The 15,830-nt window shown below is 43.5% G+C and overlaps 1 protein-coding gene across 1 annotated transcript in view; it reads left to right on the top strand.

Moving 5' to 3' along the window:
• GALNTL5 (polypeptide N-acetylgalactosaminyltransferase like 5) overlaps positions 1-15,830 on the top strand; it is a 40,043-nt gene that overhangs the window by 10,466 nt on the left and 13,747 nt on the right. Inside the window, exons 4-5 of the mRNA XM_075550905.1 lie at positions 2,484-2,606; positions 6,043-6,292. Coding sequence (XP_075407020.1) covers positions 2,484-2,606; positions 6,043-6,292 — 373 coding nt within the window. The remainder of the gene's footprint in view (positions 1-2,483; positions 2,607-6,042; positions 6,293-15,830) is intronic.

Here is a 15,830-nt window from a genome sequence, read left to right as displayed (position 1 = left end):
GCAGCCTCGTCTCTTACAATTACTAAGCTTTTTCATTCAAAGACTCTGGGGAGTGATGGCTGAGCCCGGCGCGTGTGGCGCGTGCTGAGTGCTGTCAATGCTCAGAAGACTAGGTCAGGCTCCGGCTGATCTGGTGGTTGGTTCTGGCGTCCAAGGGACCAGAAGGAAGAAGTGTCGCCTCAATGGTAGTCTCGAGGGTGGATTGCAGTTATCCAGGTGGAGAGTAGGAAAGAGCATTCAGGGTGGAGGAAATATCATCGGATGACGTCCAGGGGCAAGAAGGAATATGATCAGTTTCAAATTTGGGGTAAAACTGGGGTGTGGGGAGAGGGCCGGGCGGGGAAAACCCCAGAGGTGAAAAGGAGCTAGCTGTAACTGGGCACCGTGCGCAATTTATCTAGAGGGTGGGGGAACCGTTCAAGACTTAATGCAGAGCAGTGAGGTGATCGATGCGCTTTACAGGAAAAAAACAAAAACAAGTTTAAAGTACCTTCACCGGGGCCAGAACTCCCATGAATCACTGGTTAGTGCTCCAATCAATGATGCCTTTTTTGGAGTCTATTATCCTCATTTATCATGGTAGCAATGATAGAAATATTGGAAGAGGCTTCAAATGTAAGTCCTAAGCCACTGTGAATCCCACTCATGACGAGCTGTCAAGAATAGAATGATGAAAAACACTGGGAGAAGGAAAGGAGACGGCTCAGACGTTCACCCTGGGGGAACTGCCTCTCTGTGCACCTCCTCCCAGACGGGGAATGGAACTGAAATGAATGCGGTGCTTTGGAAGCGGAGGTGCAGGCCGGACACCAACAGCGTTCTTCCTCTGGGGCTGCGAGAGTACTGCTGTCTCGGCTTGTACATGGGGTCAGGCGTGTTTGGGGAGGATGTCCCAGCTCCCCTCTGGCAGCTGTGGCTCAGATTATTCAGGAACACTGAGCAATGTGTTTAGCAATTTGTTAAGCAAGAAATCATCAATACAGCCAGGAGCAGAGGGGACAGGGGTGGGACGAGACGGTGGAATTCTAGCATCTTATCCACAAACGTAGGACGCTTCTCCAGGTTGACAGTCTCAGGAAGGGTGACAGCCTTTCCCACCCCCACCCTTCAGAATCACATCTGGAGGTGAGTGCCTTGTTTGGTGACCTGCTCATCCAGTCTCTGGGCATTGCCATCGCCCTTCACAAGGACCTGGGGACGACTGCTGATGACCAAGAGAGGGCTGTCCTTCTCCTCCTGGAGCCACCCACCAAGGGACTGAGCCTTTAGCTCATCCAGAACCTCAAGCACTAGAAATGGGGTCTTCTGGCTTCTGACGAAGCACAAGTTAAAGGCAATCCTGCATCAGGGTTTTTAACTGAAGTCTGTCTCTCCCTACGGATGCCAGTAAGCACCGTGATGCTTTCGCTCAGCGGAGGGAGCCAGACCCCGGGAACCATGCCCGTGGTCGTAGTCCCTGCTGACTGCAAGCCAGGCCCATAGCCATACTCGGAAAGCCCAGTCCGCCCCTTTTTGTCCAAGGTGACTGCTACCAGCACTGCTTTGATCTCTCAAACGTCTCTGCTCACAGATCGCCCTTGTGTCCAGGAGTCCCGGACACTGCAAATGCAGTGTTGGGCAGCCTGCGTGTCCGACCCCTGAGCAAGCCACAGCTCCCCCCTTTTTTTTTAACAGACAAGCAAAGAGACTTCTTTGCTTCTACGGTACTTATGAGCCCGTCAACCCCCAACCGTCTGATACAGATTTTTGGACTTCAGATCTCAGAGGCATCTGTCTCCAGCTCACCTGACCCCAGCCTCCTCTATTATCAGAAACCACTAACTGGTTGCCATTTGGTCCATTCTAACTCATGGTGGCCTCGAGTGTACATTATAAAACTGACTCAATAACTGACTTCTTTAAGAAACATCTTCTAGTCTTTCTTCTGAGGCACCTCCGGGTCAATGCCAAGCTTCAACTTTGAGGTTGGCACTGTTCGTACCGCTCTGGCAGTCATCTTTATCACATTCAAGTACCGAGCAGCTACCAGGCACCAGGCTCTGCGCCAGGGAGCGTATTTCTCCCACGCACCTCAATCCTGCAAGGAACAGAGTGAATAGCCCTCCTTGCAGGTGATGACACTGAGACCTAGAATGGCATGACAACGTAAGGAAGAGCCCTGCAATTACAGGGCCACTAACGCAGTTAGAAGGGAGCCAGATTGCTGTGAGCTCCCTCCAGACCTCAGACTCGCCCGGTAACATTTTCCTTAAACTCCGATTTATCGAAATAGACGTCTTTGACTAGGAACATAGAAGAAATGTTAACTTTGATGATGAATCCCTTTTCTTTCCCTCCCTCCCTTACATGGGATAAGACTTTCTTTTAACATGGGAGCTTCTGTGAAAGAGAATCGTATCAGTCATTAATCACATTGTGACAGATTGATCTTTTCATTTCTGTCGTAGTCGGTTACAAGTTAACAAGCGTTTCATACTTTCCAGATGATTTGAAAGAAAAACTGGACTATCAGCTGGAAGTCTTTCGAGGACACATTAAGCTTATACGAAACAAAAAGAGAGAGGGGCTGATTCGCGCAAAGATGATTGGAGCAACTCTTGCTTCAGGTATGGGCATCTCACTCCACACGTGGCCCAGCGTCTGTGGGCAGAGGCCTTCCTGGCCACACACGTGGGAATCCACGCCAGGCGCTCTGTGTGTCTACTGGCTTACACCGAGAAGCAGAAATGCATTTCAGTCACATACATCTCGAATCTTCTTTTGAATCCCACCATTCTACTTTGAAAAACCAATTTGTTATTTCAAATGGAAACTCTTATTTTCCAAGGGCCGTCCTGTTAGCCCCCGTCACAGGGCGGGTTCCCCAGGGGAGGGTCTGGAACAGAGTGCAGTACGCAGGCTGTTGAGTGGGCATGCTCGCGGGTCGGTGCCCTGAAGGGATAAGGAAAGCCCAGGCAGAGAAGTGGATGGGGTACAATTCTCCGGGAAATGCTAAAGCAAAGAGGGGGTGTTATTGAGTGGGTCTGCATGAAGTGAGGGAGTATTGATTGACAACAAAGGTTGGAAATGCTAACCTCTGAATGGAGGCTATGTTTGTGACTTAGTATGACTAAGTCTTCTAATTGTCTCAGAGTATTCAGAAAAATCCTGGGGACAGTTGTGGTTTGCATCCAAGGGTAGGGAAAGGCCTTTCCTTCTTGGTAGACTTGAAGGAACAGTGCAAGAACAAAACAAAAGTGTTCCCACCAGGAGTCCTGTTTATTCAAGATATTGGTAGAATAAATATGCTTATTATAGATAGATAATAATATAGATGGATAAATTTGCTTATTATAGATGGATAGATTTTAAAAGTCATTTTAATTGAGAGGTAAGATTATATCATTTTTAATGACTAAAGACTATGTTGTAAACTATATGTGTAAAAATTGCTGCATTTCATATCAAGGGATATAGGATATAGTCTTTCTTTGCTGTGTGATTTTTATTTTCTTAATGATACTTAAGCAGTTTTACTGATCTATAATTCACCATACCATTGCTAAATATATATAACTCAAAGATTTTAATATATCCACAAGGATGTATGATTATTACTACAATCTAACTTTAGAACAGTTAATCACAGACACACATACAAATCTGATAACTATTAACAATCATTCTCCATTCCACCTTATTCCATTCTTCCACCCAAGTTGTCCATTATAGACAACTACTAATCAAATTTTTGTCTCCCTAAATGAGAAAATAAATAACAAACAAACAAAAAGCTATTGCCATTGAGTGAATTGGGTGAATTCTAACTCATGGAGACCCCGTGTATTACAGAGTATATCTTCCCCATAGGGTTTTCTGACCTGTAATCTTTACAGAAGTGAAATTTCAGGCCTTTTTTCCATGGCACGGTTGACTAGTTTGAATCATCAAGTTAAAGGTTAGTAAGCAAACATAAACTATTTGAGTCACCTAGAGATCTTTTTACATATTCTGGCATTTCATTAAATAGTATCACATAATATATAGTTTTTTGTGTCGGGATTCTTTCATTTAGCTCATTTTCAAGTTTCATTCATGTTATAGCATGTGTTAGTACTCTTTCTTTTTACGACTAGATAATCATTATATGAATGTAAGTATATTATATATTTTATTTATCCATTTTCAGTCGAAGGACATATGGGCAGTTTCCACCTTTTTGGCATTCAGAATAAAGCTTATGTGATGATTTATGTAGATGATTTCATGTGAATTTAAGCAATCATGTCTCTTGGGATTATACCTAGTAATAGAATTGCTGGGACATGTGCTAACCCTATGTTTGAAGAACTGCCAACCAGTTTTCTTAAGTTACAGCATCATTTTATATTCCCACTACAATGTGCCAGAGCTCCAACGTATTCGCAGCCTGACCTGCTGTTGTCTTTTTTGTTAGCGCCATTCTCGTTGGCAGGAAGTGATTCTTCCCTGTGGCTTTTATGTGCCTTTCTTTCCCTAGTGATGTAAGATGCTGTTTCCTCCCAATAGAACTAAAAGCACCACTGATCTGTCTAAATGAGATAGGTTGATGAACACTTTGGAGGAGAAAACAAGGGGGCCGACAGTTCCAAGGGGCCATGGGTAAGGGGGATGTAGGGAGAAAGGAAGTGGTGTTAACAAACCCAGGGACAAGGGAACAACAAATGATCCAAATCGGTGGTGAGGAGGGTGCAGGAGGCCTGGTAGGGTGTGATCAAGGATAATGTAACCAAGAGGAATTACTGAAACCCAAATGAAGACTGAGCATGATAGTGGGACAAGAGGAAAGTCAAAGGAAATAGAGGAAAGAGCTAGGAGGCAAAGGGCATTTATAGAGGTCTAAATAAAGGCATGTATATATGTAAATATATTTATATATGAGGATGGGAAATAGATTTATTTGCATATATTTATAGGTTTAGTATTAAGGGAGTAGATGGCCATTGGGCCCCCACTCAAGTACTCCCTCAATGCAAGAATACTTTGTTCTATTAAACTGGCATTCCATGATGCTCATCTTCCCGACACGATTGCTGAAGACAAAACAGGTGCATAAGCAAATGTGGTGAAGAAAGCTGATGGTGTCCGGCTATCAAAAGATATAGCGTCTGCGGTCTTAAAGGCAAATAAGCAGTCATCTAGCTCAGAAGCAACAAAGCCAACTTGGAAGAAGTACATCAGCCTGTGTGATCACGAGATTTTGAAGGGATCAGGTATCAGGCATCAAAAAACAAAAATTCATATCATTGTGAATGAGGGGGAGTGCGGAATGGGGACCCAAAGCCCATCTGTAGGCAACTGGACATCCCCTTACAGAAGAGAGGAGCCACTCAGGAATCAGTGTAGCAATCATGAAACATACAACTTTCCTCTAGTTTCTAAATGCTTCCTCCCCACCCACTATCATAATCCCAATTCTACCTTACAAATCTGGCTGGAATGGAGGATGTACACTGGTAGAGATAGGAACTGGAAACAGAGAATTCAGGACATATGATCCCTTCAGGACCAGTGGTGAGAATGGCGATACCAGGAGAGTGGAGTAGAGAGGGGGAACCAATTATAAGGATCTATATATAACCTCCTCCCTGGGGGACGGACAACAGAAGGGTGGGTGAAGGGAGATGTTGGACAGAATAAGATATGACAAAATAATAGTTTATAGATTACCAAGGGTTCATGAGGGTGAGGGGAATGGGGAGGGAGGGGGAAAATGAGGAGATGATGCCAGGAGCTTATGTGGAGAGCAAATGTTTTGAGAATAATGAGTGTAACAAATGTGCAAAAGTGCTTGACACAATTGATGTATGTATGGATTGTGGTAAGAGTTGTATGAGCCCCAAATAAAATGATTTAAAAAAAAGAAAAACTAAATTCGAGGAAGGTAAAAAAAATAAATAAAAGAACCTCATGAGTCAAGCACAGAGTAAATGCTCAAACAATATTCATTGCATTGAACTTCAATTTGAGTTATCACTTACATCAGTCATGTGACCTAACATGCGGCTGTTGTTGCTTCCGCAGGAGATGTGCTGGTGTTCCTGGATAGTCACTGCGAGGTGACTAGAGGGTGGATAGAGCCCTTGCTATTTGCTATCTCCAAAGACCCTAAAACAGTGGTATTCCCTGTGGTTGACGATATTGATCATTTAACCCTGGAGTATATCCCCATCCCTGTCGTGAGAGGAGCCTTTGACTGGTCTCTACAATTTAAGTGGGATACAGTCTTCTCCTATGAGCAGGAGGGACCCGAGGGACCCACTACACCAGTCAGGTAAGATATCTGCTGGGGGGCGGCAATAGAGTACGTGTATGGTGATCTCCTGTGTTAATGGCATTTCAGAGATGATTCTTTTGACGTCTTGGGTTTCGTAAATAAAACTGTTTTATTTCTTTTGTTTCTACAATTCTCGAGTTAGGGGATCTTTGTAGGCATTTGGTTGCCTTGTGAGCGGTTGGCAGCGGCATCTTAGCACATGTGAGAATATCACGGTGGTTGCGACCCTCGCATTTCACGGCGGCCGCTCTTCTGATGATCAACGTGGTTCTTGGGAACCGGTGTGTCTGAATCATCGAACGAAATGTCAGCCCTGTGCACAGCCCAGTAAAAGCAGACTTCTGTACCAAGGTCATCCATAAGATATATAGCCTGCAATTTCGTAAGCATCTTCATCTTAGGAAACCTATCTCTAAATGAACAGTTGGGTTGGCCTTTAAGTCTCCATTCTTTGCTCCACGTTTGAAAATTGATGCGTTTCACTCTGTCTGTGAGGCCCCTGGATGGAAACTCCCCGCATCTGTTCATGTTGGCAGCAAGCTCATCATCGCCCTCTCTCCTGCTATTACCCTTGATGCTTCAAAACGCACGGGAGTAAACGTGCCAGCTCTGTAGTGTAAAGAGCATCCCTGGATCGGGCAAATACATGGTGAAGTGCTCAGGTACTAGTTGAAAGGTTTGAGATATGGACCCACCGAGAATACCTCAAAAGACAGGCCCTTGATGTGCTTCTGAACAACTCACCCAGTGAACAGCCTCTGGCGTGTTCTCCTCTGACACAATGGCGTCGTTATGAATTGGAACCGATCAAGCACAGCGAACAACAACGATCTTCAGCAATGCTGCTGCACAGGTGACTGAAGCTCTCTGCACTGGTCCCCCTTCACATGTACAGTCTGAAGAGCCATGGTACTTCTATCACGGAGTTGTGATGAGAATTAACATATGCCATAGATGACATAATATGTGCTACAACACTGAGATTAGCTAGTTTAGAACGGTCAGCTGTAAGCAGTCCTTTGTATCCTGACTATCTCCTCTTCTCAGTGAATAGCTATCCCCCCCTTTCTTGGACCACCACCAAAGATCTTCCTCGCCTGTTCCTGTGGCGATACATCTTGGGCATCATCAGGATCTTTACTCCTTCCATTTCTTTTGTCGCTGGTAGCTTTTGTTCTTCTTATGTGGCCTCGATGTCCTGATCTATACATTTTTTTCTTTTCTCAATAACTTTACTAACCACACCTTTACCATAGAGTCCTGCAAATTCCTAAACCCAGACCAATCTCACCATCTTTTTTTGTGCTTACATTACCAAAGCTTGTGCATTTTGCAAATATACTAATATGTAGGTACTAAGGTGCACACATTTATTATCTCCAACTTCACACTTCTCTGAAAATGCTTTATTGGTCCCTCATGAGCTCCTGGGCTTGTTCACTAAAGTGGTTAGCAATTCGAGATCTTTACGACTTTACTTAATACTGATCCCTGGCCTCTCCTTAATTGCCTGTTCCTGGCAAGCTGCCTTGTCTCCTGACTCAATGATAAAATAAAAATGGTCTAAGAATTGGAAGGGGTTCAGAAATCATTCAGTACTTTATCCTAGATTCACCATTAGAATATTCTGCAACCATTAAAAACAGCCACAAGTGAACCTCAAATCTCTCACTGCCTCCTCTACTCCAATGTATGTCGGAGTTCCCGTGGGGCAGGAGTCTATGCACTAGGCTGCCCACCACCAATGTATATCCCACCAGCTCCAGGAGACCATCATGGACCTGCTTATTGCAAGCTGTCATAAGCCTTCCTTCAACCCTAATGCCCCACTCGTCTTCGGAGACTCCAGCTCCTCAGTGAGATGGTTACGGTTTTGTGCCACTTTGGCTGAGCCAGCATTCTCTGTGGTTTGGTAGTTAAACCTAGTAATCTCCCGTGATGTGATCTAATACAATATTATCACCTACATTATGAGATCTGCTATAGACCCTAAGATTTGGGTAGGATGCACCAGCCTTACTCAGGCCTGGTCCAATCCAGTGAAAGGGAGTTTCCTGAGGGATGTGATCTGCTTTCACGATACATGACTGCGGTGGGGAAATGTGCTTGATTTTTACTGGGTTCGACTGATGCATCTGGCTCATCCTCCAACTTTCTGTTCTTTGCACTTGAGCCAGTGGTCTTCCAGCTCACCTGCCAAGCCTCAGCACAGTTAGCAACTTGACATCTTACCTGCCAATTTTGGATTCATGAGCCTCTGAAGCCAGAAGCCTGGTGCTTTCCTGCTGATTGTAGGTTAGTCAGCATTCCAAACTTACCATCTGACCCACAGACTATAACCTCCCCTGACTTGGAACTTGCCTGTTTCTACAACTGTGTGAATCATTTTTTTTTCTGTATTTACCTGTGTAAGCTTCCCTGGCTTTTCTTTTCTAGGGAACTGGACCTAAGGCATTCAACATACCAATAGAATAAGTATGGGGAAAGTATGTCTCACCTTTCCTGATTTTAAACTGTGCAGTATTTCCTTGGTCTGTTCCACAAATGGATGGCCTATTGGCCCAGGTACCGGTTCTGTATGACCACAATTCAGTGTTCTGCAACTCCCAGGCTTTGCAATATTATTTCAAGTGTGTTTTAATCCACTCAGTTGAATGCCTTTGCATAGTCGAGAAAACACAGGCAAACATCTTTCTGGTGTTCTCTGCTTTGAGCCAAGATCCATCTGATGTCAGCATGGTCATTCCATGTCATTCCATGTCCTCTTCTAAACCTAGTTTAAATTTCCAGTAGCTCCCTGTCAATGCACTGCTGGAACTGGTTTGGAATGACCTTCAGCAAAGTTTCCTTGCATGTGATATTAATAATAATATTTAATAAGTTCCACAATCTGTTGAATCTCCTTTCTTTGGAATAGGCAGAAACATGGATCTCTTTGCAGTCATTTGGTCAGGTGGGGGGTCTTCCAAATAGATAAGTGGGCACCTCCAGTTCTACATACATTTGTTCAAGCATCTTTATTAGTATTTATCAATTTCTGGAGTCTGTTTTTATTGTTGTTGTTTTCTTCCAATGCCTTCAGTATAGCTTGGACTTCTTCCTGGATACCACTGAGTTTTGATCATAAGTTACTGCCTAAAATGTTTGAACATCACCCAATCATTTTTGCCACAGTGACTCTTGGGAATCCCTTCTGACTTCTTTTGATGGATATTTTGCCAGTGGAATCCTGGGATATTTCAACTGAAGCCTTGACTTTCTTTCCTTAGTTCTTCATGTTTGATAAATGCCAAAGGACCCTTCTTTTTCTCACTGCAAGTCTGCACATTTCACTAGTTCCTGCTTTCTCGAGATGCCCTTTGAAAGTTCCTACTCAGCCGTCTTAAGCCTCATCCTTCCTTCTAGTCACATTAGCTATTCTATGTTCAGAGCTAGTTCCATAGTCTCTTCTGACATCTCCTTTGGTCTTTTCTTTCCTGTGTTTTTAACTGCCTTGTGTTGTCTTCATGTCTGATGTGCTTGATGTCATTCTCTAACTCATGTTGCCTTTGGTCATTAGTGTGCAGCGTGTCAAACCTATTCTTGAGATGGTCCCTAAATTGACGTGGGATTTACTCAAGGTAGTATTTTGGCTCTTGTGAACTTGTTTTAATTTCCCTCAGATTCAACCACTACATAAACTATGTGTGATTCAGTGAGAGAATCAAATACACCACTAGACCTTTTTCTCACCTCTTGAGCTGAAACACTGAGTAAAGAATCTATGTTTAGGGTATCCATGTAAACACACTCAGGCTGATCCACCTTCACGTTTCTAGCCCCATTCCTTGGGTAAGAGCAATTGTTGCTCTGTTCCTCACTGAGCCCCTGTCCTTGTTTTGGCTGATGATATTGAGATGTTCCACTATCTCTTTCTTTTTTTTATCATTATAGCAAAATATTTTATTGTGAACTAGGTGCAGGCTGACAGAGCACATCATAGTTTACATCTGACCATCCTTGCACCTTTGGACTCAGCGCATCATTGCAGTTCCCTCGACAGGCCGTCACTAATCCCATGTCCTCCCTGTGCTTCCGGCTGCCCTTCCTCCTCTTACCTAGCCCCCGAACTTGGCTTCAGGTCACTGCTGCCCTTTTGATCTCTTACTCAGAGGAGAGTTTAGCGCCAGACCTGTTCTGTTCCATGTTGCCCTGCTCTCTCCATGACCTTCTAATGTGATTTTTAAAATCATTTTATTGGGGGCTCATACAACTCTCATCACAATCCATCCATCCATCCATTGTGTCAAGCACATTTGTATATTTGTTGCCCTCATCATTCTCAAAACATTTGCTTTCTACTTGAACCCTTCCACCTTCTCTTTCTACAGATGTACTTTACTTGATTCCTGTATAAATTTGAATAATAATCATATCAACTGGTCTTCCTTGTATGTATTTAGACATTAGTCTATCACAGACAGCATTGTGCTTTGAGATAGAACTTGAAGCTTCTAGGGTCCTTTTTAGGGCAGATTTTACTGTCAACTCTGACTTAGAGCAGTTATCAAGGATATTGGGGATCCCTTCACAAGTTTGTTCCTTACTGCTGTGGTAATAAGTATCTTCTATGGGCAGTCCATGTGTGGACTTGTGGGTCGAAACTAATAAATCCCTCTAACATGCCAACACCCCTAAACCTTTGGATAACTTTTACTGTAAACCAAGGCAGGTCTGACACTTAAAAATGTTGTAGTTTGGACTATTACCTGTTATACTTCAGTGAGCCAATCCAACTATTAGATCTTCCCCTAGCCTCTCGAGCTGAAACATTGAATACAGGGTCTCTACTCAGTGTATCCATGTCAACACACGCAGGCTGATCCATCTCTGTTTCTTGCACCATTGCCCCACACCCTCAAGAACCATTCTTGACATATATTCTCTGTGCATGTATGAGAAAGAATGAAAAAACCATTTTGGGGGGATATAAATACTTCTTCCTGGGTCACCCTTTGTACTTCATCTTTCAGGACTCGCTGGGACCTAAGTCTATCTCTAAATCTAGAAGCAAAGATAGGTGGTAGGCGTGTGTCCTGGGGGACATACAACAACATTTCGTAAGGTGCCTGCCTCAAACGCTGCCTCGGGTGCCATCTCAGCAGCCATCAGAAGGTTATTCTCATCAGATGGCATTAGAAGGGATAGTGGTTTTCCCGAGATGACTCAGCAGACAAAGATGGAGTAATTTGTACAGGTGGGAGGGTTGGCACTATTGGCGGAAGCGATTCAACAAAAGTAGGGTCTCAATGTTTCCATTTTCCCGATGCTACATCCTCGTGTCTTCTTCCCAGTGGTGGCCTGTGGCGGAGGTAGTGGGGTGGGGGCGGGATAGGTAACATGGCAGCAGCATTCATGAGCGTCCGGGAGAGAGTCTCTGTGTACCTCATGGGTGGCTTTCCTCCTTCCTCCCTGGTGCTGTCCACTCCCGCAGTCTCTAGGGTACAGAGAGCTTGGTCGGCTTATCTTTTCAATTGTTCTCCAAGTTCCCAGGGAGGCTGTGCTTTCTGTCCTGTTGCTCTTCTGATTGTTGTAAAGAGGATCCTCTGTAAAGAGCAGCCATCTTGACCATGCTTGGTTTCTCAAGCCTACGTTTTCTAAAAGGCTCACCACAAGTCACTAATCTTATATAATACCGTTGCTCTGAAGTTGGCTTCTTTACCATAGAAAATTCACTAAATCTTATAGATAGATAGATAGATAGATAGATAGATAGATAATCTCAAGGAAATGGACCTCACAGTTGAAGAGGCTGGAAAACACCGCATCTGTGAGTCAAATGTCCTATTGGAGGCCCCTCCTGATCCAGTAGCTGCAGAGCTTCATGGCAGGTCAGATGGCAGGCTGTGGACTCACTGGTTAGGGAGGCTGATGAATCCAAAAGAAACAGGTAAGATGGAAGAAGCTGGTTCACAGACTGCAGAAGCTAATGAATCCCAACATCAACAGGCAATACGAGAGACCGCTAACTCAAGTCTCAAGAATCAGAGGTCAGATGATGATAGAGGCAGGATTCAGGGCAAGCAAAAGGTTAGACTGCTTTGCCAGAATGTCCATGTACATATTTGATTCGTGCCCCATCCCTGAGGAAACTCCCTTTCAGTTGACTGACTGATCTTAGCAAATCTCCTATACAACCTTAATCACCATAGTCCCCAATTTGGCACCTATACGCACCTCCTTAAACCATACATGATCTCAAAAACTTGACAATTATAAAGTCATTCTTCTGCTTCACATGATATAATTAACACATGTAAATCCAAACACATACATCCTCATTTACATTATACTTTATACATGAAAAAAAACAAAACAGTTGAGGCACGTGCGCAAGGAAAAAATGTTCATAGCAATTTGTCTTCCTTTTTGTAATTGATTACATAGTCATAACTTATACCAGTTATTTTGACTCCATTTTAGCTATGGGAGAGTCCAGATGCAATAGCTTACCCTTCACTTTAGAAGAAATATCTCAACATGACCCATACTACTAAATCTTCAAGAAACATCATTGACATGGAAGGCATGTCAGGGTTTTTGTGTCAAGTTTATTTATCATTCTCTAGTACACAAATCTCTTAACAGTAAGTCTAGAGTCATTGATACTTCTTCCTTACTAGCCCCAATCAGTACAATAGTATCAATATGGCTCAGTGTGACATTTTGTGGAAGGAAAAGGTGGTCAAGATGTCTGTAGACTTCATTATGATATGGTACGGATAGACCCCTGAGGAAAGTTGGTACACTTCTCAGGAAGGACAGTGACACTGTTTGTGAGCATCTTTTGAAACCAGGATTGGAAAAGAGGCCTTGAACAGATCAGTGACTTCTTATCAGGTACCTAGAGATGTATTGCATTGCTCATTCATGAAACCACATATGGAACGCAACTATCATTAGACTCACCGCTGGGTTAGGTTCATAATAACCTCCCAGCATTCTCCAAGATGCACCCACTTTTTGCACAGGCCGAATAGGGGAGTCAACTGCGATGCAGGGAGAATCTACAGCCGCCACGTCCTTGGTGGTGCCACTTATCTCTGCAACCCTTCCAGGAATGTGATAGCTTTAGGTTTACTCTTTTCCTACACAGGGCCGATTGTAAGGGCTTCCATTTGGCTTTGCCTCTCCTTATAGCCCTTACTCCACATGTACTCTGTGGTGGGAGTTCCGACTGCTGCTGGGTATGATTATTTCAGTTACACCTTCTGGATCTAAGAAACCCTCCAGGGTGGGTTCAGGCACTCAGTGTTCTCAGCGTTAGATGGCACTAAGCTAAAGCTCTGTTAATAATCTGACCTCCATACGCCTGAACTGGTAGTAGTTGCATAATTTCATGTCAACTTGAAGATATATCAAAGTGTAGCGGTGGTATTCAACCTGTCAGTCAGGTCATAGCCTGATGGTACCTCCTTGTGGGCATGGCCTTCTCTTAAAGAGGGTGCTGGGGACCTCCCTTTCTCTCGGTGCCTTAACCTTCCTGGTGACTTTCCATGGTTGCTGCCAGAGTCCTTGGAGCTGCAACTACTGCTATTGGATCCACAAGACTTTGCACCCACCAGCCTGTGATCTTCCTGATTTCTGAATCGTTGCATGTGGCTGTGTGAGACTGAAGAAGGACTTATAAACTAGTATCAGACTGATGGACTTGATCTGGACTGGACTGGGATGTTATCTTGATAAACAATTACTTCTTGATATAAAGCTTTCTTACACATATATGAGTGTCTCTGGATTTGTTTCTCTAGTCAACCCAGACTAACACAGCCACATTGACAGAGTCTCCTGGAATTCACGTCAATTCAGAGCCAATTTCCAGAGATCTCCCCAAATTCTAATGATCCATTTTACCTTGGTGAAGAGTTATTCTCATAAAGATCCCTTTCAGAGAAAAATTAACTCAGAAAAGTGCACTTTTAGTATAATAGTGGGGCTGTCCTTCAAGGCGACTTGACCTCTCCTTCATTCCAAGGATTGTGAGGTCCACTGAAATTGGCCCAAGTCTGAGTAACCATGAATCTGAAGGCTGAGTAGCTGGCTCAAGTTTGAGGAGCTTCGAATCTCTATCCTGACAATTCAAGTTAGACTGTCATATACTTGATTTAGAATACTTCCACTTGTATGGATGAAGTAAATACTCAGTAGATTTCCTATCTATTTCATTCCTAGGGACACTATGGTTATGTAGCCAATAACATAAATCCAGTAGTGGGAATCAGCTGGTTTGCACTGATCCCACAGAACCGACACCTAACATTTTGTTGAGTTCAGTGAACCAGTTTATTAAAAGACACTTGCAATCAAGGTTCTCTCTAGATGTGGGAATCACAAATTCACATTCACTACTGTTTGTTAATGTTCATCTGTGCAGCATCATAGTCTACATGCCTGTAGTAATGTTTGTTCCTTCCATAGCTCAAAAAATCAGATGGAACTATTCTTGTAATATTTATTCATTTCATAAAATTTATTATACTTGATGAAATACTACATTTTATTCCCTTATACTTGTTACTTCAACAAACAAACATGTAGCATAAAGAGAAACTGTGCCAGACAGCCAGAGGGTGACAGACTGTCATTCGGTTCTGCTTTGTGTCATGCCCCCAATTCCCGCAAGATATTATGAGTGAATTCTGAAATTCCTGAAAGAGGACTGAAAATATTGTCAGAACAATTACTGTACATTCATCAGAAGCAGAAAGGGGTTTTTCAAAGATGACCATGATACGTACAAAGAAGTGAAGTCACCTGTTTCTAATATATCAAGCACAGTGAAGACTGTCTAAGTGGCCTGTAGAGGAATGGGACCCTCCTATAATGAGAAGATGGTTAAGGATAAATCACCTGGCTGATGGTGCTCAGGTGAAAGCAGAGGATCACAAGTGAGAATGCCGATCAAGAAGCAATATGGAAAAATCTTAAAAATCCAGTTTTATTGGGTTTTGTCAGGTATTAATATTTTAAAACTCTTATAACAATCTAGTTTTGTGTACCTCTTTTGTTGTTCTTATTTAAGTATTAACCTTATGAAATAATAAACTAGCTTTTGGTATATCATTTTTAATATTTAAAACGGTCCTTAGGGCAGTGCACCAGTTGTTAAATTATTTGAATCACACCCCTACATAAATCCCCGTGAGTCAGACTGTTCTGATGAATGCTTTGACTCTGCAGTCCATCATTGTAATCACACCTCCCTTGTCTTTGTTAATGAAGTGACGTCAATTGACCCCAACAGCCACAGGGCTCAACCAGTCCCATCGAAGTCGTCCTCATTTTTAGCGACCACCGAGTTGGTTTCTACTCCCAGTGACCACTGAACAAACTACGGCCAGTCGTGAACCATCCTCATAATCGTTGTTGCTGGAGCCATAGCTGTGCAGCTGCGTTGCTCCATCTGAGCCCGGGCCCTCCTCTTTTTCACTGCCCTTCCACTTACCACGCCTGGGCTTCTCCCAAGTTCACATAAAATCCTAACTATCAGAAGCCT

Source organism: Tenrec ecaudatus, chromosome 5 (genome assembly GCF_050624435.1).
Source record: "Tenrec ecaudatus isolate mTenEca1 chromosome 5, mTenEca1.hap1, whole genome shotgun sequence".
NCBI lineage: Eukaryota > Metazoa > Chordata > Mammalia > Afrosoricida > Tenrecidae > Tenrec > Tenrec ecaudatus.
The sequence above is the reverse complement of the archived record's forward strand: the minus strand, read 5'-3'. Positions and strand labels throughout refer to the sequence as shown.